The sequence below is a fragment of the Stenella coeruleoalba genome, assembly GCF_951394435.1.
Source record: "Stenella coeruleoalba genome assembly, chromosome: 1".
In the NCBI taxonomy this organism is placed as follows: domain Eukaryota; kingdom Metazoa; phylum Chordata; class Mammalia; order Artiodactyla; family Delphinidae; genus Stenella; species Stenella coeruleoalba.
The window spans coordinates 173,034,683-173,047,730 of record NC_137169.1 but is presented as its reverse complement, the minus strand read 5'-3'; the positions used below and the strand labels follow the sequence as shown (position 1 = coordinate 173,047,730).

General features: G+C 40.2%; 1 protein-coding gene across 2 annotated transcripts in view; it reads left to right on the top strand.

Annotated features, from left to right (window-relative positions):
- Nucleotides 1-13,048, top strand: part of LOC307194867 (uncharacterized protein C1orf21) — a 225,083-nt gene that overhangs the window by 198,471 nt on the left and 13,564 nt on the right. For both annotated transcript variants that reach the window (XM_079938242.1, XM_079938243.1), the window contains exon 5: nucleotides 5,866-5,926. In XM_079938242.1, coding sequence (XP_079794368.1) covers nucleotides 5,866-5,926 — 61 coding nt within the window. The remainder of the gene's footprint in view (nucleotides 1-5,865; nucleotides 5,927-13,048) is intronic.

Below are 13,048 nucleotides of genomic sequence, written 5' to 3'. Positions count from 1 at the left end.
TTTTCATCCAAGCCATTAGATATATGCTCCTTTTAAATGCTTCTAGAAAAAAACTCTATTGAGAATTTCTTTTTCCCTTTAAAGCAAATACTTACTTAACTTTGACACATTGAAATAGCATGCTTTGCAGACACACATGTGCTGAAGCTTTCAGAGAAGTTGATTAAATTGGCTCATGTGTTTACATTAAAATTATGAAGAAAATCCCCTGTTCTTCACACAGCATAATGCTCGTGTGTGTGTGTGTGTGTGTGTGTGTGTGTGTATTTTAAACTGTGAGTCAGATCATTGGGTTTCTGGAATTCAACTAAGAAATATTTCTGGAGGGCTAAGAGAAGGATTTTACTTTTTCTACTCGTTGACATAATATAGGTTCCAGGAAATTATTCTTTATTATGCAGCTGTATAAAATAAGATGAGGCTTTTTCCCCATGACTGGAAGGACAATCCCATACCTGATAATGGCAGATTTATTAATAATGAAGGCAGATAATGCTCACATCTTCATTTGATGCACCACGTAGAGCACATTCTTACTGACTTTGTAATCTCAGGCCAGTGACCTTATGTCTGTGAGCTTCAGTTTTCTCCAAGAAAAATGTTGGTGAACAATCCTGTCTTATAGGGCTGGGGCTTAAATGAAATAACGTATGCCCGGTACTTATCACAGTGTCTGACACTTGGTAAGAACACCTTAACAATTAGGAAAAAACCCAAATGCCCTTTGACAGGAAATTGGCTAGATGAACAACACTGTATTCACACAGTGGAATATTAGCAGTTAAAACGAATGCACTGCAACAATGCACAACGCTGGATGGACCCTAGCAGTATAGCACTAGAACAAAGAGTAAGTCCTGCAACATTACACAGAGCATAATGCACTCTATAAAGTTAAAAACAACTAAAATAAATCATCTGCTTTTTAAGCACATAGAGAGATAGAGTAAAGCTATGTAAAAGGAAAGCAAGGGCATGATGGTTCCCTTGAGTTGGTAGTAACACACATGGGTGGGACGTAAGTAACCTCTAGGTTCTTGTTAAGATCACAGCTTTGTAGAGAGAACTTAATCTCAACATATTAAAGGCCATATATGACAAACCTACAGCCAACATTGTTCTCAATGGTGAAAAACTGAAACCATTTCCTCTAAGATCAGGAACAAGACAAGGTTGCCCACACTCACCACTGTTATTCAACATAGTTTTGGAAGTTTTAGCCACAGCAATCAGAGAAGAAAAAGAAATAAAAGGAATCCAAATCGGAAAGAAGAAGTAAAGCTGTCACAGTTTACAGATGACATGATACTATACATAGAGAATCCTAAAGATGCTACCAGAAAACTACTAGAGCTGATCAATGAATTTGGTAAAGTAGTAGGATACAAAATTAATGCACAGAAATCTCTTGGATTCCTATACACTAATGATGAAAACTCTGAAAGAGAAATTATGGAAACACTCCCATTTACCATTGCAACGAAAAGAATAAAATACCTAAGAATAAACCTAAGGAGACAAAAGACCTGTATGCAGAAAACTATAAGACATTGATGAAAGAAATTAAAGATGATATAAACAGATGGAGAGATATACCATGTTCTTCGATTGGAAGAATCAACATTGTGAAAATGACTATACTACCCAAAGCAATCGACAGATTCAGTGTGATCCCTATCAAACTACCAATGGCATTTTTCACAGAACTAGAACAAATAATTTCACAATTTCTATGGAAACAGAAAAGACCCCGAATAGCCAAAGTAATCTTGAGAAAGATAAACGGAGCTGGAGGAATCGGGCTCCCAGACTTCAGACTATACTACAAAGCTACAGTAATCAAGACAGTATGGTACTGGCACAAAAACAGAAATATAGATCAATGGAACAGGATAGAAAGCCCAGAGATAAACCAACACACATATGGTCACCTTATTTTTGATAAAGGAGGTAAGAATTTACAATGGGGAAAAGACAGCCTCTTCAATAAGTGGTGCTGGGAAAACTGGATAGCTACATGTAAAAGAATGAAATTAGAACACCTCCTAACACCATCCACAAAAATAAACTCAAAATGGATTAAAGACTTAAATGTAAGGCCAGACACTATAAAACTCTTAGAGGAAAACATAGGCAGAACACTCTATGACATAAATCACAGCAAGATCCTTTTTGACCCACCTCCTAGAGAAATGGAAATAAAAACAAAAATAAACAAATGGGACCTAATGAAACTTCAAAGCTTTTGCACAGCTAAGGAAAACATAAACAAGACGAAAAGACAAGCCTCAGAATGGGAGAAAATATTTTCAAATGAAGCAACTGACCAAGGATTAATCTCCAAAATTTACAAGCAGCTCATGCAGCTCAATATCAAAAAAAAAAAAAAAAAAAAACCCAATCCAAAAGTGGGCAGAAGACCTAAACAGACATTTCTCCAAAGAAGATATACAGATTGTCAACAAACAAATGAAAGGATGCTCAACATCACTAATCATTAGAGAAATGCAGATCAAAACTACAATGAGGTATCACCTCATACCAGTCAGAATGGCCATCATCAAAAAATCTACAAACAATAAATGCTGGAGAGGGTGTGGAGAAAAGGGAACCCTCTTGCACTGTTGGTGGGAATGTAAATTAATACAGCCACTATGGAGAACAGTATGGAGGTTCCTTAAAAAACCTAAAATAGAATTACCATACGACCCAGCAAACCCACTGCTGGACATATACCCTGAAAAAACCATAATTCAAAAAGAGTCATGTACCACAATGTTCACTGCAGCTCTATTTACAATAGCCAGGACATGGAAGCAACCTAAGTGTCCATCGACAGATGAATGGATAAAGAAGATGTGGCACATATATACAATGGAATATTACTCAGCCATAAAAAGAAACAGAATTGAGTTATTTGCAGTGAGGTGGATGGACCTAGAGTCTGTCATACAGAGTGAAGTAAGTCAGAAAGAGAAAAACAAATACCGTATGCTAACACATATATATGGAATCTAAAAACAAAAGGTCATGAAGAACCTAGGGGCAAGACGGGAATAAAGACGCAGACCTACTAGAGAATGGACTTGAGAACACAGAGAGGGGGAAGGGTAAGCTGGGACAAAGTTAGAGTGGCATGGACATATATACACTATCAAATGTAAAATAGATAGCTAGTGGGAAGCAGCCGCATAGCACAGGGAGATCAGCTCGGTGCTTTGTGACCACCTAGAGGGGTGGGATAGGGAGGGTGGGAGGGAGACGCAAGAGGGAGGAGATATGGGAACATATGTATATGTATAGCTGATTCACTTTGTTATAAAGCAGAAACTAACACACCATTGTAAAGCAATTATACTCCAATAAAGATGTTAAAAAATAAATAAATAAAAATCGCAGCTTTGGTTTTTTGTTTTGGTTTCATGGGTGCTTATTATACTGTTATTTTTAAAAATAACTAAATAAAAGTGAGCCATGAACTACTAGCCAGGGTGTGTCCTGCTGTGAGGATTAGGATTACCCCACTCCCCTGAGGTGCAATTGAAAAGTAGTAATGATGATCATGAAGAAATAACTGTGGGGCTTCCCTTGTGGCACAGTGGTTGAGGGTCCACCTGCCGATGCAGGGGACGCAGGTTCGTACCCCAGTCCGGGAGGATCCCACCTGCCGCGGAACGGCTGGGCCCGTGAGCCATGGCCGCTGAGCCTGCGTGTCCGGAGCCTGTGCTCCACAACGGGAGAGGCTACGACAGTGAGAGGCCCGCGTACCGCAAAAAAAAAAAGAAATAACTGTGTTTAGGCTAAGATTTGTCAGGAGTAATGGAATTTCATTTTTGCAGGTGAAGTGTTTGGGAATTAAGACCTTGCCTTCTTATACTTTCGCAGCTTAGGTGTTTATTGTTTGGAAGCTTATTTTTTTAAGTCACTTAAAATGGGAGCCGTGTATCTTTCAGCTCTAGAGCTCATTTTGTCCACCTTTCCTTCGTTTGATTACTTGTCATTAAGATTCCATAGCATCATCACCCTAGTCTCAGGAAACTGACAAGTCACAGAAAGAAGAGCCTCTGATGGCAGGGTTAACTCACAAGAGCTTTGCTGGGACCCCTGGGAGCCACAAGAATGCTCCAGGGTATAAATGGAGTATAATCTATCAAAATTTTGAGTCACTGTGTTGTACACCCGAAACTAATATAATATTGCAAATCAACTATACCTCAATAGAAAAGAAATGTTCCAGGGGAGCGTTGTGTTTTCCAAGGTGGAATTTTAGTAATTAGAGAGAAATAGGAATAGCCGAAATTGTTAAGCTGTAGTAGTTAAATCCCAACATACAGGCTCTTAGAAAAGACTTAGATCTAATTAATCTTAGCATCAAGTATTCATACTTTATTTTGTTTTGTTTTGTTTTGTTTTGCGGTACGCGGGCCTCTCACTGTTGTGGCCTCTCCCGTTGGGGAGCACAGGCTCCAGACGTGCAGGCTCAGCGGCCATGGCTCACGGGCCTAGCGGCTCCGCAGCACGTGGGATCCTCCTGGACCGGGGCACGAACCCGTGTCCCCTGCATCGGCAGGCGGACTTCAACCACCGCACCACGAGTGAAGCCCTTAGTATTCATACTTTATAAACTAAATGAGAAACAATCCAATTATCCCATCCTAAATCTTGAAGAAAGACAGTAAAGCCAGCCCAGCATGCTTTTCCATCTCCTCCCCTCACTCAACAATCATCAACTTGTCCATCAGAAGGGGTTTAAGAATCAAGTTGTTACCTAGGGACTGTTTCTCACAGTGCCATGTGTACCCTCGTAGGTAAGAACTATTATTAATGCCACTGTGTTGATAGTTTCCACGTGAGAGGAGGGCATCCCCGTTTACCTAGGCGGGAGTCAGTCGATAGGGGGTAATTTACTTCATCAGAGTGAAAGTTCTGTCTCTGTCCCTATGGAAGAGATTTAGGGCTTCTCTCTGAAAGGAGCGCATGAAGAACAGCAGAGTAAGCCTCACGCTGTCTGGTTACACCATCTCTCAGACAACACACAGGTAACGAGGATCTCCGTGGTGGGCGTTTGCTCCATCTGGCGGGGTCTGCTGCACCTCCAGGGATAACAGTTTATCTGAAAGAGCTGTTAGTGCATCGGGATTTGAGAATACATAAGTCACCCTTCCATTCAAGACCCTTTCCCTCCTGTCCGTGAATCCTCTCTGCTCTCCTTACCTTCTTAGTTTTGTCCTCACCAACCACGTCCATCTCATTAAGTATGCTGTTAAATAGCAAAGAACAGGTAAGCACACAGGGCGAGGGCTACTCAGACTTGCCTCCTCACTTACTCTCACGTTCCAGTGGATTTCAGTTCCAAAGAGGTGCATGTGCTGTCACCAGTACAGGAGATATTCAGGTCAAGTTCTCGGCTCGTTTGCTGCCAGCCCACACCTATACAGTCAGCTGAATACCATGCTGATGCTGACAGCCCGTGTAAAATACACATTTTAATATAATAACTAGGATATATTTTCTTGTTATGGTTACAGGGTTGAAATATGCCATGTACTGCTTGCCTGTGCTTTTTGTTTTAAGTACAAGGCAAAAATTGGGCACACACCTCCGAGTAACACCACTATAAATAACGTGTACGTTGAAAGGAAATTGCGTTCCTTAAATCATAGGAACTGATAGACTGTTAGGAAACACGTTTGCAGGGTTACTGTAATGACATTTATCCTTAGTGTGACTTCAGAGTACTTCAGTGGAAAAGTCTGCAAGAAATAAATGACTGCCCCGAAGTTTAGGGACTCGGCATTTTTCATCTGAGGGAGCTAGGTTTAAGAAAACACTGAAATACGCACTTACCTACTCTCTGTTTTTCAGCATGCACATCTCTGAAAGCCAGCAAGAATTCTTCAGAATGCTGGATGAAAAAATTGAAAAGGTAAGAAGTAAAATTACATGTTTCAAGGGAAATATTGCCTCATGAGTTAGAGTAACGGTATTCTGGTTTCTGTTACAAAGCTTTTCTTACAAGGGGATGGTTAGAGTTAAAACAAACGTCCACACAACACAGCGTGGCTAGGAGAATATTTAATGCAGAGCTTCCCAGGATCCTGGGCTACCGTTGATCTTTCATTAAAGTGTGGAAAGTCAGGTAGAGACTGGTAAGAGCCTTTGCCTAGAAACAGAGTGTTGCTATCTATCACTGTGTATTGTCTGCACCTGGTGCCCTGCTCGGACCTCAGACTGCAAGCAGGGAGGTCCTTAGTACCTGTCTACTACATACCCAATGTTGCTCTGAGTTATTGACAAATGTTGCAAACATGTTGTAATCAATACCTTACCTCAGGGAAGTGGCCATGAGACAGGTAATATTTGCATTTTACAGATAAGGAAATTGAGGCTCATGCTTGAGTAACTTACCCAGGTTTGCAAGGCTAATCGCGGTTGTGTTGGAATTCCAGCCCACGTCTGTCTGGCTCCAAAGCAGAGTCTCCAGGTTGCTTCTCTAAAAGTGTGTGGTTTTTACAGTGACAGTAAGACACAAAGTTGATTCATGTGGAAATTTAACCCGTACTTATGATCTCAGAGTGCCATATGAGAATTAACTGAATGAAGGGTTCAATATGGTAATCATTAAAGGCTTACGTGCTTAGAGAATTTAAATTTATCACTGCAGGGAGTGAATTTTAAATACTAAAGTTACACATCTGAGAATCATAATTTGAAAACCTTATTCTGAAGAAGAGTTAAATTCTAAATTCAGAGCATATCACGACTATGGTTAAGGCATCACGGGCCAATTTTACCTTTGAAATTTTTCCACTTTAATTTTTACTTCTTTTTTTACTTTTTGTGGCCCTTGAGCATTTCTTCATGAAGTCCTAGGTTATGTGTATATCAGTCAATGGAAGATAGTGAAGGAGGTCTTAAATTCAGCCATACTTCAGTAACAGACTCCTCTCTGAGGTGGACCTCTCCTGAAAGAATCATTATATAATCTTCTAATGCACCATTAAAAGACCAGCATCTATTGCCAATGTGAAAAATAGAAATGGGTAATGAACTAAAGTAATAGTTTAATCTATAGTGTTCCTTGGCTATGCTTACATTCTCATTTGAGTATATACATATATTTTTTTTACTTTTAGTGAAATTTTAGCTTATGCATGACTTTTTAGATTGAAAACATCATCTAGGAATAATTACCAGGTTTCACATATTGGTTCAAAAGCTGTTCAACTTGCCAGTAACATTTTGTTTTCAGTAAAGAGAAGCATAAAAAGCACTATTTTGTTCCTACTGTAATGGTGAAGCTCTTTTCTTTCTCTGGATTATTTCTCCTCCACTAGCTTTTTGGCAATAAAAATATTTGCTTAGTAGTCAGAGGTAGTCTGTAAAAATTGAGACCTGAATTGTAAGTTATCTTTTTAAACAACATTTACAGACCCTGACAAGGTGTTTTAAGTGATCTAATCTCTTTCTGGTGTGTTTCCATAATTGAAATTCTACCTCTTGTTACTCAAAACTGAAATTCGTTGTTCCCATCTGAAATTCTACTTCCCTTCTTACTTTGCATCCAGGATGTAGACTGTGATGTGCTTAGCACAACAAAAGCAAAGTTGATAACTTGATCATGTATTGGATGAAACTTTCCTTGGACAAAGGAGCATTTGTAGATTCAGGATACAGTGTTCCCACTATATATTGAATACCTTTATATTCAAAAATGAGCTGTTACATAATCTGTGATACGTGCCCAGTTACAGATTTCTAAGGGAATTTTGTATCTTCTCTGAACCAAACTTTCCTATTTCTGCCCTCTTACCTAAAGTTCATCCTTCTGAATTTTGTGAATATGCTATCCTATGTATCATCTAAACATTAAGCCTCCCCAAATTAAAATGTTCCTTTTTAATATATGTGTTCAGCTCAATATAGTCTTCACCATAGTTTATATAATCAAAATTGGAAGTCGGATTGTTATGAATCATTTTCCTGACTTTGTACCATTGCTAAATATTTCTTTGGTCCAACTAATGTTTAGACAACCATAAATGCAATTCACATCTATTCTTTATATAGGATTGATTTTAAAAAACTAAACTCAGAGCTTCATGCTGCAAATTGGAGTCATTCTGAGAGGCCTTGAGTTTTGAGATATAATCTTTCTCAGAAATGTCCAGGAATTCCTCTTTTCTTCCTTAAGTTGGCAAGAAGCAAAATTGAGTGAATCTGTAGAGATTTAAACCTGCCGTTCCTTGATTCATCCTTTGTATTTATTGAATGTCTACGGGGCATAGTTTGATTTACCTTTCAACTCTCCTCTCCATACTAAGAGAAATCTCTGTTCTGTCTCTCTCAAGATATATGCAAACGTACCATTAGTATAAGGAAACAAGGACTGCTAGGTGGTTTAATACTTACAGTGAAACTTAATGTGGACTACTCTAAATCAAAAATGATCATGGTGCCGAGCTGCAGTTTACTTTTGCACCACAGCTGGGCAAGCAGTTTTCTAAGAAGTTACTGGTGTCAAAGAAAAGCAAGTAGCAAAAATGCATTAACAAAGTATTTAGCACTTTCGATGCTAAATTATTTAGCATCGTTTAATTATTTAGCATACCAGGCATTATGCTGTGACTCGGGATAGAAAAACAGATAGGAACTAAGGGATACAGAATAAGTAGGAAAGAGTCCCTTGACTTGAGGAGCTCAGTTTTAAATGCAGATTTCTTTGAAAAGGTAATTATTTTACCAATGGAGGTGTCCTTCTTCCATCACCCCTTACACCATTATCACCGTGAGTCAGATCCTCCTGTATTGAACGTAGGTGTTTCAGGGGTCAAGTGCTGAAACTTGAGGTCCGTGAACCAGGCAGTTGGGACATCCTTGGACACTTGACACCGTTTCACTATGCTGGCGTGAAGAAAGCCAGGACACTGAGCTGCATCTGGAGATGACCACGAGAGAGATTTTTGTCAGGAGAGCAGTGAGAGTTCAAAAGAGCATCGTAAGCTCTGATCAACTTTTGCTTTTCCTTTTGGAGAGTAAAAAAATGCTGTGAAACAATGGGAGCACCTCATTTATCTTTACCTCATTCTTTTTCACTTGGATACCTAACCATTATTCCATTACAATCTATAGTTGTTGTCCCTGACAATTCACAGGCTCCTGAACTTTATGTGAAGTGGTGACATTTGCCTAATTTTACAGCTTAAAGAAAATGACAGTTTACTGCAGAGCAAGGTAATGATTTTAAACTCTTGTCTTTCACTATATTTAGAGGAGAAAGAAGAGATCTAGATGATTAAAACTTGGCCCTGTGGAGGAGTTTCTGAATATCATACCAAAGACAGATCACATCAGATTTTAAGATATGCTTTCTACGGTATATTTGTGTACTTGTAAGAAGCAGAAAAAGTAAATACATTTTTTAAGTATCTGCATTAATACTGTCTTTCCCAGGCAAACGCAGGGATTTATATTTTGCTTTAGGAAGATGTAAGAACAGCTGACAACTGAGAAGTCTTTTGCTCTCTCAGAGAGAGCCCTGAATGTTAAAGAATGTCTCAGTGCAATGCCAGTTGCATCTGGTTAGTTTTCCTCGTGAAAAGCATCTTAAGCTCTGTTGGGTCATGGGCATTTTTTTGGAATGTTGTAAAAGTTAGAAAGACTCTCCCTATAAAAATGCACATGATATCATATACACAAAATTCTTAAGTAAAATTTTAGAGTTTTTTAACTGTCTGGAGCCTGTCCTCGGGCCCCAGGCAAAGAACCCGTGCATTTCACTTATGGGCTTTGCTCAGATCCAGGGCCCAACTATACCCATGAGCACCCACGAGTCTCGTCAGGGTCTGATCTTATCCATATGTATCTCTGACTGTAAAGAAAATTAGGAAACTAAGCACAGATAACTCCAAGAAAACCCATTCTCCTTCCTTTCATCGCTCCCTTCTCCTCTTTGAGAATAGCTCATAGTACTTCACCCCCCGAGGGTGAGCTATCAGCGTGCCACCATGACTCGCATATTCCTGTACGATTTTGAGACTCCGCCTCTGCTGACTGGAATTATTCAATGTGACCTTTTGAGGAAATGTCTTAGAAAGAGCAGCGGATGGATTTAAAATCAGCTGATTTTAATATGTTTATCTATAGACCTTTACATCTGTTGAAAAATCATTTACACTTAGAAAATGTTTGGGTTCCTGAAGTGGCCTGATTTCCTTGGCCCCAGAACTAACCTAGTTGGTGAGAAACATGGTAAGTCTGCATTTATAAATTTATTTCAAGGGCTCCTTTTCTTAATATTATGTCAGATCAGTCTGAACTACGCTATGAATCAGTGTGTCAGAGATCCGAAGGTGTTTGCTTTTCATCTGGTAAAGAGAGTGACTTGTGTGTAATTATGAGCCGTGATTTTTGGTTCTATATATAAACTCTTCCTGAAGTAGACTGTTTAACTGCAGAGCTGCTATAGAATCGAATATAATATTTGGCACCTGCAGTTGATGATAGGTTTTACTTTCTGGTGGTGCGTTTAAAGGTCTCCTCAGTGCCGCTAGTGATGAGAAACATGGGACTGTTGTATCAGATCCTGAAGAATGTCACCTGGCCTGTTCCATGTGTACGGAGGAAGTCATAGCATGTCCCTCCCACTAGCTTGTCAATTTCCGTAACAACCAGGGCCTTCAGCACTGGCAGAGAGATGCTCTTGCTGACACATGTGTTTTGGAACTGGGCTGGGCTGCCGTTATTCCATTAAACAGCTCCTTGCTCCATGGGAAACACAGCAGGGCCTTAATTTTGCTAATAATCAAACCCTGCCTTGTGTCTCCTTCCCCATCATCCCCCTGCCTTGCCTGCTCTCTCTCCTGTACGTACCTTTCCTCATTCGCTGGTCAAAGTAAAGCTGTAATTACAAGGGTAAGGCTGTGACCCAGCCCTGTTTTGTTTCTCTCCCTACCGCATAGCTTTATGCAGGTGACTTCTTAATAGTTACTATGATAACATTGGTGCAGGAGCCACTGGCGAAGTGCGTGCACACCGTGGACTTTGAGGATCCTAGCGTTCCCCAGCATTCCATGTAGCTACTAGTCATAGGTCACGCAGCCAAGGAAAATAAAGGAGGCAGCAAACCTAGAAGAATGCAACACACCCAGTCTCTTCTCACTTTCTTTTTTCTGGAGGGCTTGATTTTCAGAGAATTCTTGAGGTTCTATCAGCCTGGTGCCTTAGGGAGTAGCAAAGGAGAAGAGTCCAGGTTCCAGAACAGTGGAGTACATGAATACAAATAAAAACCATGCCATTTTTATGAATGCAGTGAGGCCGACAGTGCTCTGAACTCAACAGCAACCTGGGGCACAATCGGTGAATGGTGTCATTTTGCCATGGGTGTAGTACTTGGGCAAAAGAAGGTGGCCCAAGGTACCACTCAGAGCAGAGAGACAGTGATAATGGCTTGTGTCGTTTTTTTGTCTTGTTCCCATTCGGTTTCTCCTTCCCTTCCTCTTCCTGGGCTATCTGTTTCCCCTCCTCCCCATGGCCTTTCCACCCTTCGCGCTTAGCATCCAGGGGCATTGTTTTAGCCCTACAGAGGGCCCTTGGGGACAGAGGGTACCAGCCTCTGTCACTGCTAATTTATTATTTAAGAATCTCTAAAAGAACTCGAAGCATTACATAGACGGTTCCCTAAGGATAAAAATTGGGTCTCTTTGTTTGCCTAGAACCTAGCACAGGGCCTGGGACAGAACAGAGGCTTAATAAATTTGTTGAAGGAGTGAATAGAGTACATAAGACCACTGGGCTTAGCAGAAGCAGAAGCACACGAAGGAAGGAGGTGTGATGGGGCAGACTCCTGTAGCAAAGGGCTCAGCGTGATAGGAGGGGCTCTTAACAGTTAGGAGCCCCATGGCAGGTATGTAGTAGGTACAGTGCCAAGAAACAGAACTGAGAAAAGTCAAGAAAAGAGGCAGCACGGAGCAAGTGAAAGAGCCTGTGCTTCAAACCCCAGGCAAATCCGAAGACCCACTCCAGTAGTAGCTGTGTGACCTCAGGCTAATTGTTTAACCTTTCTGATCCTCAGTTTCCTCACCAAAATTTTGGATAGTAACACTAACTTGTCCGGGAAATTAAAGAAAATTCATGTAGAGTCTGTAGCAGAGTGTTTGATATGTTGTATGTGCTCTGTGATTGGTAGCTTTTATTTTGGTTGAAGTTGCCTGTATCCACATCATAAAGGCCATTTGTAGAGGAAGGATTTGGGGGAGGTGGTGACTGAAACTGAACATGCAGAACTTATCAGATTGAACCTTGCTTGAGCAAGTGCCTTCCTGTGGTATAGATGTCTCCTTGTAGAGAGAGAATTAGAACAGGATATTTTCCGGTGTACTGGCCCACCTCCCTCCTGTGTGGTATAAACATGTTAAGGAATTAGATTCGTGTGAACATTTATAGAGCCATTAAATAACCTGTACCAGCTTTTGAGCTGATTACAGAATGAGTCCATGAGTCAGTGGCCCGGGTACAGCTGAATCCCTATCTGTATTTTTGCTGTTTGGAGAGTTCATTCTTTTTTAATTCTTGTGGGTTGCTTAAAACCTGCTTTTGCAAATATTCATTAATACTAGTCTTAAAATGTTTATAACAACAACAAAAAGTTAGGAAAGGGGATCCCTAACAAGATCATTAAAGCAGTAAGATTAACTTCTTTGATTCATTTAACAAGCTTATCTGGAATGTGTTCTCTGGACGCAGAAATGAGCCAGGGCCATGGAGCTGCACCATGAGGAATTAGGAAATTGGGTCCTTGCCTTTAGGGAGCTTCTAATCTAGCAGCATAAAGTTTTCAGTTGGGAGGAACTTCAGAGAGTATCTTATCTGATTTACCCGCAACTTTCCAAACTCCCACTAAACAGAACCCTCTGTAGCAAAGAATGAGGCATGCCCCTTTATATCAATCGGGAAGGAATTATAAAACATACTATGTTTTGTAGATTTCTTGAAATATTTATTCTGATATATCTTGTTATTTGTGGGATACTTATTCCTCTCTTTGAAA